We start from the raw sequence: 14543 nt of genomic DNA on the forward strand, positions 1-14543 counted from the left end.
ACCCGTCTCAGCTTTCAATACGGTTGACCACACTGTCCTACACATTATTCCCCCTCTTGGAATATGTGGCGCTGCCCAATCTTGGTTCTCCTCTCATCTCTCTCACCCTTCCTTTAGTGTCTCATGCCAATTCCTCCTTGGTCTCTATGGAATTCTCTGTAAGTGTTCCTCAAGACTGAGTTTTAGGCCCCTTACTCTGTGCCTGGGGGACCTCATTGACTCTTTGGGATTCAGCTAACATTTCTATGCTGATTACCCACCACTAATTGTACTGTATATACACCTGACCTTACACCTGCAGTCCAGTCAAAAATGACAGAGTTCCTATCAGCAATCTCAGCCTGCATGGCCCTTCATTGCATCAAGCTTAACATGGCTGAGACAGAACTTCTCATATCATCTCTCAAACCAGGCCCTATTATTCCCTTCTCCATTAGTCAATAACACTACTATCCACTCAGTTTCCCAAGCAAGCTGTCTAGGAGTTACATTCAACTCCTCCATTTCCTTCTCCCCACATATACATATACGCTGTTGCTAAATGTTGGCGGTTCATCCTACGCAATATTACTAAGGTACGCCCCCTTCCTACCATCACACTTGTTCTCTCCTATACTGATTACTGTAAAATACTTTGATCTGGCCTCCCTGCCTCGCACCTCTCTAGTTTACAAGCCCTTCACATTGCTGCTGCTTGAATAATTTCCTGCTCTTCTAGAAACTTATCTGCTTCCGACCTCCTGAACTCTGTCTGCTGGCTTCCTGTTCATTTCCTTATAAACTACAAGATTCTCCTCCTTTCTTTTAAAGCTCATCTGCACCTCCATATATCCTCACTCTGATCTCTTATTACACCCCAAATTGTCTCTTACGCTCAGTCCAAGATTGCCTCATCTTTGCACCTTTTACCTCTAAAGCTCTCTCCATTTTTCACTAGTCTATTCCTACCTATGGAACACTCTTCCACTCAATATCTGTTAAGCACCTTCACTTGCCACATTCAAAGCCCAGCTGAAAAAATACCTTAAAAGAAGCATCACATTGCATTTTCTATGTCTGTATTTTTCTATGTGAAGCCGAGTCCCCTACCTGCTCTGGTGTGGGGAACTGGCCAGTTGCACTACGGGACCCCACGCAAACAGAGGGAGCAGCGTGGTGGTCATTCCAGAGCTTGGCGCATGCGCAGTGGCAATTGGCGTGGCGGCCATCTTAAATTGTCTGGAAGGGCTTTGCAGGACTACAATCCCCAGCATGCTTTGGGGGAATAGCGTGGCGGCCATCTTGGAATGGCTCTGCATAGAGTACTGCAGGACTACATGTGCCAGAATCCTCAGCGGGGAAGGGAAATCAGGTGGGCTGTCCCAGCCAATGGGATTGAAGCAGCCTGAAAGAACAGGATATTCTCTAGTACAAAGAGCCAGCATGGTGATTCCTGACGGAGGAGCCAAGGGAGAAGGTAGGGTCCAGGGAGCAGTGTCTCCTGGACTAAGCCTAGGCCTCGCTCCTTAAGCCCCAGCTAGGCCCTGAGCCACTCCAGCAGAGTGTTGCAGGGAAGGCCCCAGATAAGGACTATTCCCCTTTAGTATAGTGTTAGTGCTGAGGCATCGGTGACCGGATGGCCATGCGGTGTCCTGCGGCTTAGGACCAGGCCACAGGAACCTGAGACATTCAGGTGAGACCCTCCTGCTGGAGCTCACCTCATGAGGAGGATCAGGACCCTAAGGAGTGAGGGGATTGGTGTCAGAGGCCCCACTCCGTGGGACCTGACTGTTCCTTGATCCACCAGCTGCACCTGGGTAGAGGAGTGCCCAGGAAGGTATACACGTGCACAGGGGTATCGCTACCTCAAATTTGAGTGGGACTAGCTGGGACAGGACACAAGGGGTATTAGTGTCACAGTTCCCTCAGTACTTCGGGGGACCACCATTGATGTTAATGCATTGTATTGTATTGATGTTATTATTGTTATCGTTTGTTATACTGTACTACAGTAAAGCAGTTATATTATACCAGGTTGTATAGTAATTATTGTGTCCTATGAGGAGTCATCCCACTTACACTGGGATCCTCATAGGTGGAGGCGCTGCACTGCGAGATATAGTCCCCAGGCTCCCCAGAAGCAGAGGCTTTGGCCTCCTGTGAGCCTCACAGGCAACAGCAGCACACGTAATCACCTGCAGTTTCCCATAGGTATAGGGAAAGTGGGTTACATATGTCTCTATTACGAATTCCAGGTGCCGTTGACCTCTGACTGCACTTTAATAATATACTCCTAATGTGTCTGTAAACTTCCTAACATACCACGTAGACTTTAAGCTTTTTCGGGGCAGTGTTTCCCTTTGCTGTTGTCATTTATTGTTGCTCTTCCATTGTTTGTAATTTATTTACCTTATATTGTAATTTTGTAAAGCGCTGCATACATTATTCGCGCTATATCAATAACTTTAGACATACTATATTTTATTAGTTAAGAGAATGGGGCATATATTTCAATGTTGTGAAGGAATAAATGGCAAGATTTAGTAAGAGTGTTTTGTATGGGGGGTTTGTGATGGGAGGTTGGGAGGGGGGAGAATTAGTACTGTAGAATGTAACCCTTAGGCAACGTACTTGCTGAGGCCTGGTTTGGGAGGGAGTATAAGGAGCAACCTCCTAGACATATTACGTTTGAGGAAACACAGGGCCATCCAGTCAGACTACTAATAGGCAATCTGGAATTTGTAACTGGACTGTAGGTGTAAAGTAACTGGACTGTAGTTGTAAAGTAACTGGACTGTAGGTGTAAAGTTAGGTGCAGTTTAATATAGTTGTGTGTGTAATCACCATAGCGATGAGGTTACACAGCATAAGTGTATATAGAGAGAAGAGTAGGGAACCTAAAACAGAGCCTTGAGGTGCATAGAGCGATAGATCCATAGAGGTAGCGGAGTTGGAAAGGAGACATTGAAGGAGCAGTGAGAATTAGGAAAAAAACAGAGGGCAGTGACAAAGATGCCAAGAATGTGCAGGACAAGAAAATTATTGACAGTACTAAATGCAGAGGAGAGGTCCAGAAGATTTAGGATAGAGTAGAGTCTTTGAGATTTGGCAATATTATTCATTAGCTACTTTAGTGAATTCAGTTTCAGTTGAGTATGCTGTGCAGAAGCCCGATTGGAAGAGGGTTTTGGAAGTTGAGGAAATTAATTCAACAAGGTATTTCAGTAGATTAGAGGCAAAAGACAAGGCAGAGGTGTTATTCTTAAGAATAGGTCAGACAAAATAATGCTTACAAAATATAGAAAGATGTCAGATTAAATGCAGCCGGGGCACAGCGCGCAAACACGCAGAGCAGAGCAGAGCAAGGGGGCAAAGGACAGAGCTGAGCCGAGAAGAAAGCATGGGAATCCAGCAAGTACTGATTCCCTTCTTCCTATAAATACGCGCGGATGACGTTGACGAAGCACGTGGTGCGAAACGCGTACAGGTCACGACAGGTCATCCTGCGCGTGTTTGCTGAGAGTGAGACGGAGCCTGCCTGAGGCTCTAGTGGTGGCTGTTTTCATCTTCCCTGGTGCCGTGATCCGGATCCTGTACGGTCATCAGTGGACCCCCACCTTTGCCTTAGTGTGAGTGTTCGTTTCCCGCTGTCAGCGGTATTATAGCTCTCTATGGCGGTTTTTATTTAAATTCCCTTGGGCTGTTAGTACTCTCTTTGTTTATTTTTAACATTGATTGTGTTTTTCTTTTGTTGTGTATGTTTCACTGTTTTAGGGTATTCTATGTTTAGAGACCATATGTATGGTTTATATATCTGGGCAGTCAACCCATTGAGCTGAGGAGGGGTTGGATCCTCTCAGCTGTCTATGTGTTTGTTTTAATAAAAATAATACTAATTTTATCCCTTGTGCGCATTTGTGCATTTTTTCTTCTCTGTTTCTCAGGGTGTCCTCCCCCCTTTTAGGGGGGATCACCTCTGAAGTGGGAGCTTCTGGGGAGACGCTCCATGCACGTGCAGCACAGGGATTTTTCCAACCAATACATCTGCAGCACGAGCGCTGAATATCCTTCTCTCTGCTTCCAGATTAAATGCATGAGTTCAAATATTTGTGTTAGGATGGGGAGGAGATTAGAAGAAAAATGTTTAAGTAGATGGGTGGGGGGGGGGAATGGGGTTGAGGCAACATATGGTGGAGGTTGAGGAGGAGAAGAGCAGCTGAGACACTCATCTGTAACTGTGGAAAATGAGTCAAGTGAAAGGAGAAGATTATAAAGGAGAGGAATAGAAGAGACAGAAAGGATTTCTTGGTGGAAATCTTCCACATTGCCCTGAAATAATAAAAAAAAAAATCTTGTGGTATATTGGAAGGAGCAGGGCATGTTGTAGGGTGACACTGAAGGAGTCAAAAGCAGAGAAAAAGAGTCATAGTCGTAAGTTAGATTTGTGCATCTTTTGCCAGTCCAGAACACAAAATTGGGAATTTTGTTGATCTGGAGAGAGGCGAGAAGAGGGAAAACATGATGGGGACATAGCGCTATTTTTAAATTATGCCTAATGTGGCATTACCCATATCCAGACACTGCAAAGGCCCATTTTATGTACTGGATGTAAGTCTAGAGAAACAAAAGGAGATACTGGCGCACAGCCAAGAGTGGGTCCCAAACAAGTAGAATGTAAAAATGATGCTTTATTAATCCATCTAAAAAGTGGAGGCAAACACCCTCCTACGTGTGTCGTGTTACAAAAACACTTTATCAAGGATCTCCTTGATAAAGTGTTTTTGTAACACGAAACGCGTAGGAGGGTGTTTGCCTCCACTTTTTTAGATGGATTAATAAAGCATAATTTTTAAATTTTACTTGTTTGGGACCCACTCTTGGCTGTGCACCAGTATCTCCTTTTGTTTCTCTAGACCAGCATCTCCACACTGGGCTGCACGCCTATCAGGACTTCAGGATCAAGGGGTTTCTGTGAGTACTTTTCTTATCCTTTGTGATTACTGATTGTGAGTCCAGGAACCATCCCAATGAGGGTTTGGTGATGTTTTTCTTACCATACACCTTACCCTTCAGGAATCATTGGTCCATCTGGGGACTTTACTACATTCATCAGTTCATCTGCCCCCTTATCCAGTCCTGTTTTTCTGTTTACATACTAAGGGATTCAGTGCTGAAGCACCTTTGTCACTGGAAGTTTGGATTGCACTGGATGTAAGTTTAGGTATCACATACCTACTGTAACGTTAAGAATCTGCATTGACCTCAATGGACTTTTGTGAGTAAACAATATTATAAGAACACCTCATTTTCATATAATTTACATCTCATTATTGCTAACGTTCATTATAGTTAACTTTGTGTTCTATAAATAAGAAATTATTACTTAATACTCCTGTATGACATTGTCCGTTTGAAGATACATCGTTAGACTTAACATTAAGTTAGGCTAATGCCACGTTAAGTAACTTAACCGAGCTTTGTGGATCTGGGCCATTGATATCAGAAAAGTAAGAGAGAGGGTAGTTGAAAGCGAGAGCAAGTGCAGCTATGCTAGGGGCCGGGGTTTGGCGAAATGTCTTCTGCGGCCAAAAGGAGAAGAACAGATATAGACAGAAGGTCAAAGGAAGCCTGAAATGCACTCTTACAAGCTGTGTATGGAGATAGAAAGCAAGTGACCCTCCCAAGTAGTTGAAATTGGCTTTTAATGTATTAAAGTTTCAATGTTCAGAATTTCTTTTATTTAATAGTGTCTACGTGGATACAACAAACAGAACAATTTATTCCTGAGGAAGTTCCCACAGAACAAATGCGTAGGGCGGTGGAGCAGGACCAGACTACCAAGCAAAGCACAAGCTACAGGACCTCCACCCTATTCCTCCGTTTCCCGGTGGCAGTGATGCTTCCAGAGGAGAGGCTGGTGTGCACCGTTTGTCATTTCCTGGACCCTGGGTGGTCTTAATGCTTAAGACAGAGCACCCTTTGTGAGTGCCATTTCAGTGACCCAGGATGTAGCCACTACGTCATGGGGTCTTGCAATCCAGGGGCACTGCAATGTAGTGAATACGTCATGCTAATTTTCTAGGTAAGATTGCGTTCTAATGCAGGGAAATAGAAGAGGAGGAGGATGACTCCTCTGTTTTTGGGTTAAGTGACAATCGATCGCTCTAAGGAGTGGTCACATGATCGCAATTTGCTGAAGGTGCTGTGTAACTCCATGGCATTCTGGTAACCAAAAGGTCAAAATTGGCAATAATAATTCACGTAATTATATTGTCTAGCTGTACCCAGTGTAATATACGCCGATCTAGCAGATCTTAAAGATTATTAATTAAACATTCACGCATTTATTTATTTTTTTAACATATATTTTTCAAAGATTTCTCTAAAGACACAATTCTAAACTTCAGGGTTTTTTGTCCGATACTACATTAAGTGAATCAAATGATCTGACTCTTTATAGAGCAACATATAATTGTCCATGACTAAAAACAGGTTTAGGTAGGTAAAGGCATATTTTATCAAACATTTGGCCTTGTGACATGAAAAAAAACAATCGTGTGGGAAATTGTTTTCGCTTGAAACTGAGTGGTAAATTTGAGTCTGATGGAATGAGTGAGATTGTTGGAATAAGTACTGTGTATTAGGTTCCTGCACCGATCCCTTTTATGTGTGTTTGTATTTGAGTAAGAGTAAGTCTTGTACCATTACATAGTCTGCGAAATGGCATTTGGTTTCTAAGGAGCATAACAGCTCCTACTTTAAGTTTCAGTTCATGAGGAGACATTCCGGTTTGGAGTAAGATTGTTTAAGAATTCTTCCAGGAATGCCAGTCGATCGGCAGTATTATCACTCCCAATAGTATCCACGCTTTGCCTTAGTGATCAGATTTTGTCAGGTTTTTTTATACAACCGCTTTGCGATCTTATAATCACTACCTAATGCTTTGCTTTATATTACAAAATATTAAAACTTTTGTTGGCAACGACCATACACAACGGTTCTCGTCTGATCACTGACGTTAAGCAACATCAGCCGTGGTTAGTACTTGTTGGTAACGGCCATACCATGTTGAATACATCAGTTCTCATCCGATCACTGGAGTTAAGCAACATCGGATGCGGTTAGTACTTGGATGGGTGAACACTTGGGAACAGTGTTTTTTTTTCCTATATACAGTAGATTGTTGCAGACATCTATAGAAGGTTAGCTAACGACGAAACGCGTTGGGAAGCCCAATCTCTGTTTCATGCAGAGAACCGGCACTTCACCATAGTCCGGATATCTGGAAGGAACTCCTATCAAGATAGAACCAATAAGCAGTGCTGCCGATCGCCGGAGGATTACTCCCCAAGGTGCACACAATTTCCGGTTGCAGAGGCACTGAGGACGTCTGATACCATGGCGGAGAGCTGCAACATGGATAATATCTTGATTCTCTGGACAGCTGAGATGGAGCTTGAGCATTTTTGACTCGTACATCATACATGCCTGTGACCTTTCGGTGTTTGTGAGTGTGATCATTGCAGATTCATTCTATTTTATTAAATTATCCTCACTTTAATATACTAGGTATGTACCATTTATGCTACATCTTTACATAAATGTGTCTTTACGTCATAAATATATGTGCTTCTGTATATGTGAAACAGGTACAAAGGAGCAATCCGTCCTAGGCCAAAATTAAACTAATGCTAGTACAGTGTTTAAGGGATTACATCCGAGTGATTAATACCAGTTTTGCTCAAATCTGACACAGTATAAGTACTTTTACATAATTTAGTATTATTTATTTAGTAAATTTGTAAACAGGTGAGCAGATACCTGGGATAGTTTATCAACTGGCTACCCCGTTTTATGTGATGTCACATTCAGCAAGTACTTGCTCCCCCTCCCCATATCTCGGCTGGCTCTATTATAAGGGCAAAGTAGAATAAGGGTACAGAAAACACTTGAGGTACAAAACCACTTCCCCATTCATACACCCCTAAGACATCCAACTTTGTATAAAATAGTGATACCAAACCTCTGCTATTACCATGATTACATTTTTTTTAGGTAGGCCAGTTGGACTGTCATCCGGCTATCTGCGATGGCACCTTTAAAAGGAAGCAAGTTTGCAATCAGCCAATATATAGGCAAGCCTCCTTGTAGTGAGGCTGACAATCTACATTCTGCTGTAGCAGCAATCAACAATGATACATCAAGGGAAATCCAATACAGACAACACTGAAATGATGCAGCCTTTCATGAAAAGGTAATCACACGAATTAGTGGTGAATCAGCTAAAACCCTGGCCTTTGACAAACACGTTTTCATTTTATGATGCCTAATCCTTTTTTGGTAAAAAAAAAATTCCCAGTACCATTGTCATCTGACCCACTGACCCAGCTCTGTAATATTATTTCACCTTAAGATTGTGACCTTTTGTGGCAGGATCATAATACTATCCATTCTTTGTCATCATCTGCATCTAACTGTTCCACCACTCCCACTGTGACTGCTCTTGTATGTTGTATTTTCTGACACCATCCACAGTTTCTTTTATAAAATCAAAGAATGTCTGAGATGGTGCAGTGGAGCTATGGGCTCATTTTGCAGGGATCATCTCACTCCAAACATTCAGCATGACGAGGTATTCTGCCTTACTCTGTGCTTTAGCTCAAGTTCACTCTTCTTCCACTGCAAAACTTCTTGTCCCGTATGTTGTCTTTTGTGCCAACTCCCTATTTTTTTAAATACAATTTTTTATGGCAGTTGTTTTTTTTTTCTAATTCATCCAATAGGGGGAGTATAGGTGGGTTACATTTGCAGTAGTCATCTCAGTTTCAGTATGGCATGGACGTCTCTCTAATCCTATGCTTTAACACAGCTCAGCTCCAGTCCTCAAGACCCCCCAACAGGTCAGGTTTTAAAGATATCCCAGCTTCAGCATAGGTAGCAGTCTGTGACAGCACCACCTATGCTGAAGCAGGGATATCCTGAAAACAGGACATCCAGATATCTCTTGTATGGTATATGAAAATAGGACTATTCCTTCTAATATAATGACATAGTATACAAACTCCTTTTACTTAAACCCTATCTTTCACAAAAGTAGAAGTATTGATAGGTTAGTTACTTCATTATATTTAAGATTCTCTCTCCCATTACTGTCTTGTACCAACACGCCATGAACAATACAAGGCACGTTGATGCTGTCGAGTTCCCTGGCATCCCTGGGATTGGGTGAAATACACAGTGAAGTCCCAGGTGAATAGTATCATACTACTGACAAACAGCCAGATTACCTTCATCCATCATCATTCTAAAGCAGAACAAGCAGAAAACAAAGTCGTGTAATTTCTGTTACCTGATGTGATGTGACGACACTTGTTATTAAATCCAACATTTTTCTTAGTAAAGAAAATAACAAAATCCAATTCCATCACATCTTCATAAGCTAGATCAGGAGAGACAGTCTAAGGTTGCCAAAAAGCCTACACAGATGACCAGCCTCTGTTTCCGTGCCCATGGACTTAATATAAGTTTGTCATTTTTTTTTGTCCATATGACACAGTGTACAATAAAAGTGTGCAGCACATACACTTTCAAGAAGAAAAACTATAACATGAGAGATTTGACCCACAATTGCTTCCAAGCTCAGCAAAAACAAAGTAACCACGAGTACATCTTCATATCATCCACCGGTTCTGCAAACCTGCTATATTCATACGATTGTCGTGTCATACAGTGGTTAAACTGCAAACACGGATTCTGGCTAATGACATGCAAATGAGCACAAGGGGTGTGTCATTTTAAGCATGGATGCCATCAGAGTTATTACCCATCATAGCCTTATTGTGACTGGTTCTCTTCCGAGTACTATACTGTACAGTGCCATGCCTCTCTTAACATATACTTTTCTGAAGAATGTGGGCCCGGAACATCTACATAATGAAGTAAGAAATTGTGAACGAATCTGCATAGCAGAGTTCACCGAGTTTAATATTCTTAACATGTACTAGAAGAATTGGCATACATGGAGAAAATCCCCTAGTTAATAAGAAAATTAGTAGCATTGCATGGCTACTAATAAATCAATAGAAAATGTCCCTTGTTGGGGAAAATACTGAGGAGAAATTAGATATTGCAATGCAAAACAAGGGTAAGTAGTTACTTCTTGGAAACATTATTGAAAGCTGCAAGGCTAAGTACAGATGTACAGTAGTAAGGGTTATTACTCCCGCTGACACATTATGGTGGAATATAGTATGATATTCTGCATTATCACTGCCATTGGAAACTCTGTGATTTCCTGCGTTATAACACAATATGCTATATTATCAGTAGGTGAGATAAAAATGGTTACTTCTGTAGCTAGTAAAGAAGATGTAAAGATGTATCCTGAATACATTGATACATTTTTAAGGCAGGGATTCCTTTTCCTCACAGTTTAATTTTTATTGTCTCATTCGGTATCATCTCATGTGTATCATCATTTAAGTAATAATCCCTGAAGAACAGGGCATTACTGGCCAATAATGCCCTGGCTGGAAGAGTTGAAGGCCCGAGGCGAAGCCGAGGGACTTTAACCCAGCCAGGGAATTATTGGCCAGTAATGCCCTGTTCTGCGGGGATTATTACTATTATAGGCTAAATGTAGGCTTATTTCATAAATAATAGACACTTTTGTATAGTTAAATAGATTTTTTAATTAAAATAAAATGGTAAATACATGAAACCACCTCTATATACTCTTACACTGCAGATATCTATATCCACACATTGCCGCCCCCTCTGTGTACACACACACACACAGCAGCTCACACACAAACTGCTGCTACACACACAAAACAGCACACCACACACAACACAGTGCCTCTATACACACACACACACACACACACACACACACACACACACACACACTGGAGCTCTAGACACACAACACAGCTCCTCCTCTACACTCACTACACACACACAGCAGCAGCTCTACACACACAGCAACTCTGCTGATACACACACATGCTACACCCATAAACACTGCTACTGACACACACACACATACACACAGTAGCTCTACACACACACACACACACACACACACACACACACACACACACACACACACACACACACACACACACACACACACACACACACACACACACACACACACACACACACACACACACACACCAGCTCTACACTCACACAAACTGCTGCTACACATACAACAGCACAAAACACACACACTGTAGCCACAATCAAAAATGCAGCCACTTACTAAACTTTTCACTCTCCCCCCCAGCTCTACACACAACACAGCACAACACAGCACCTCTACACCCCCTCCCCCCCACACACACAACACTGCACCTCTATACACAACACACTTACTTCTTTGCAGTCTCTCCCCCCTCACCTCTCCCCCCCAATTCAACTGAATCTGCTCAGAAAATCTCAGTCAGCTCGGGAGGGGGAGGAGTCAAACCGTGGCTGACCAATCCCCTGCCATGTCTCAGAGCTTTTACTTAATTCAAACCAATCCCATGCCCTGTCTCAGCTGTTCTGAAAGCTGATTGGCTGGAAAAAAAACAGATTGAAAACTGCATTTTGCAAGCTGCTGAAATTCAGGACATTACTGTGGATAATGCCCTGAATTTTAACCAATCAGAGAGCAGGGTTTTCAATAATGCCCTGAATTTTACTGCTTTAGCCTATAATATGTATAATATGCCTGCAGCATTTTATTGATATAGCACCAACAGTATACGCATCGCTTTACAAAATGACAATAGAGGGAAAATAAAGTACAAACAGTAAATGATGACATAGGCAAAGGGATGCCCTGACCTGAAGAGATTACAATCTAAATGATACCACAGGAGTATAAGTGCATTTATTAGAAGTGTAAGTCAGGGAGGTCAAGTGCATCAGGTGTCAGTAGTGTAGGCATAAATAATTGAATGATTTACCTTTTGAGAGGTGATTTTCTTTTAGCTGGGATTTAAAAATGGAAAGAGAAGGTAGGGAGAGATGAGTGAAAAAAGTTTAAGGTGGTGAGGGTAGAGAGGTAAAAGGTGCAAAGGTGAGACATCCTTGGGTCAAGTGTAAGCGGTGAGTAGGGGTTTGTTGTCCATACAGAGATTAATTGGAAGCCAGCACAAAGATTTCAGGAGGTCAGAAGCAGATATGAGACTAGAAGAGCAGGAAATGATTCTAGCAGCATCATTTTGAATAGATTGTAAGGGAGAGAGGTGTGAGGCAGGGAGCCCAGATAAAAAAAAAAGAATTTTGCCGTAATTAATACAGGAGGGATCGAGGGCATGCATTCGTGTTTAAGTAGTCAAGGAACAGAGGAAGGGGAGTAGACTTAGAAGAAACTGCAAGGTTTAGTTACATGAGGGGAGAAAGAGATTGAGGAGTTGAATGTAACCCCAAGGCAACGTACTAGCGAGATTGGGGTGGATAGCAGTGTTATTCACTGTAATGGAGAAAGGATGTCAGAGGGTCAGAGCACTGTGAGTGTCAGCAAACCAGAGGAACATACAGTACTGATCTATTTTTGTGACAAGGCTGTTTGAGTCAGAGAAAGGTGGTAGTGAAGAAATAATCCAAAAACTGGAGACCAATGGTTTGTGAGTAAAGCAAGAAGAAACTGGAGGTTGAGTGTCAGGGATGTTAGAGAGGAAAAATAAAAATAGGTTATGGTTATGGTCAGTGGGAAATGAGAGATTGAGGGGAAAAATACAGTATAATCCATACATACTTATCTTTTTTTATTCATTTATTTTTTTATATCTAATAACCTCATTTTACTATTATACTGTATTAGATGGTGTAGCTATACAGTAGCACTGTCTATAGCACATATTTGATATAATAAACAAGTTTACTCTTTTGTTTCATATATATTGGTTAGTGCTCCCATACAATACCGGAGGAATATTTGTAATTTAAATACATTTGCAGTATTATGTTGAATTTGAGGCTACCAAAAATACTCACGGGTATTCCAGCTATTCCTGGTGGACCAACTTGTCCTCGATCTCCCTAGGCAAAAAAATAAAATATAGACATAATCATGTCTAGTGATTTACTGCATGGATTCTTTTTGTAACTGTACAGACAAAATATATTCTTCTGGCTCAAAGAACAGGACTCTGTACTACATGTCAATGTTTACCCAAGAATATAATATATTATTAGCTATTTTTTTTAATTAATCAGTTCTGTAGTATTAGATGACACTGTTGTTTAAAAATTGTTATTGTAACTCTGTCCCATTTTCAATATATATTTTAATGGACTGATCATACTTTGGTTGCTAAAGCAACCATTTAGAAAGTCATATTTCCCACTTCCTTTTTAGAAACAGCCTCTCTCACACACACTTTTTGAGCTCTACCCTTTGGCAACAACGTATCACAAACAGATCTGTTGCTGTGTCCAAAACAGTAGACTGTCTATTATTCTGAAATCTGTAACACTTACACTTAGTAATATAATGTTACATATCAGCTGCAGCATTTCACAGACTGCAGCACAAAGTTAGAAGGCCTCATTCCGTTAGGCACACCATCAGGATTTTTACAGATTTATAACAGGAGAACCAAAAGATTGCCAGCTTACTGTAGGTAAAAATAATTGAACAATAAAGAAAATTGGGAATGTAGTTTGCTGCTTTAAATGATACCTTATTAACTGAAAGCTTTATTTTTGAACTTCAACTAGTTATCACTGAGGTCCCAGGTAAGTGCCCTTTATAAGTAGTGATGGCAAAAGACTTTATACATGACTATGTAAGCCACTCATGTTTTTAGCTCCAAGCAGGATCCAAAAGAAACTCATGGGCAAATTGAGATCCGCAGATCAGCACTAGATTCCCTGGGTTCATAACTGACTTCCAAACTCTAATGCAAAGATGGAAAACATATGACAAGCATATGATATGCTAAATTGTTGATTTTCCCCATGAACTTCAAGGGAAATATTTTCAAATACACAGAATATGTTTCTCTCCCTTGTGAATATTAAGAAAAGTGATTTTCTTAAAGTCAATGAATTGCTATTTTCTAAAACTTTACAAAAAAATACATTATTTCAAGAAATATTAACTAATTTCTCTATGCTAGTTTCCTCACGAGATCTCTGAAATTAGTTCCCTCCTTTCTTAAAAAACAACGGTAAGGTTTTCAATCTTTTCTATTTCTAAATGTTCACACATATGTATAATGATGGATTTACTCCCATGGATAATTGTACCTATCCATCTGTTTGTATAAAAGTTATCAAGGCATGCAGCTAATTTGTATGCAAAGGCTATATGTGTCTGTAATATGATTATGGAAATGAGCTCCTGTTTTTTTTCCTTAGACAAAACAACAGAAATATAGATTTATGTTCTGTTGAATAGACCTACAGTTTGGCTGCATCAAAGAAAACACTGAGTACAGTTGAATTTGTGAGTACAATCAGCATTTGCTACAAAAGAAATCACCCACCTGAGTGACTGATAAAAGCATTACAATGGATAGAAAACATAAGTCCCATTTAGCCAAATGTGGAATAAAAAAAAAACC

The 14543-nt window shown here is 41.0% G+C and overlaps 1 protein-coding gene across 3 annotated transcripts in view; it reads right to left on the bottom strand.

Moving 5' to 3' along the window:
* Positions 1 to 14543, bottom strand: part of COL19A1 (collagen type XIX alpha 1 chain) — a 622544-nt gene that overhangs the window by 76368 nt on the left and 531633 nt on the right. For all 3 annotated transcript variants that reach the window (XM_075598080.1, XM_075598081.1, XM_075598082.1), the window contains exon 43: positions 12970 to 13014. In XM_075598080.1, the coding sequence (XP_075454195.1) occupies positions 12970 to 13014 (45 nt within the window). The remainder of the gene's footprint in view (positions 1 to 12969; positions 13015 to 14543) is intronic.

The sequence above is a fragment of the Ascaphus truei genome, chromosome 4, assembly GCF_040206685.1.
Source record: "Ascaphus truei isolate aAscTru1 chromosome 4, aAscTru1.hap1, whole genome shotgun sequence".
Taxonomy (NCBI): Eukaryota; Metazoa; Chordata; class Amphibia; order Anura; family Ascaphidae; genus Ascaphus; species Ascaphus truei.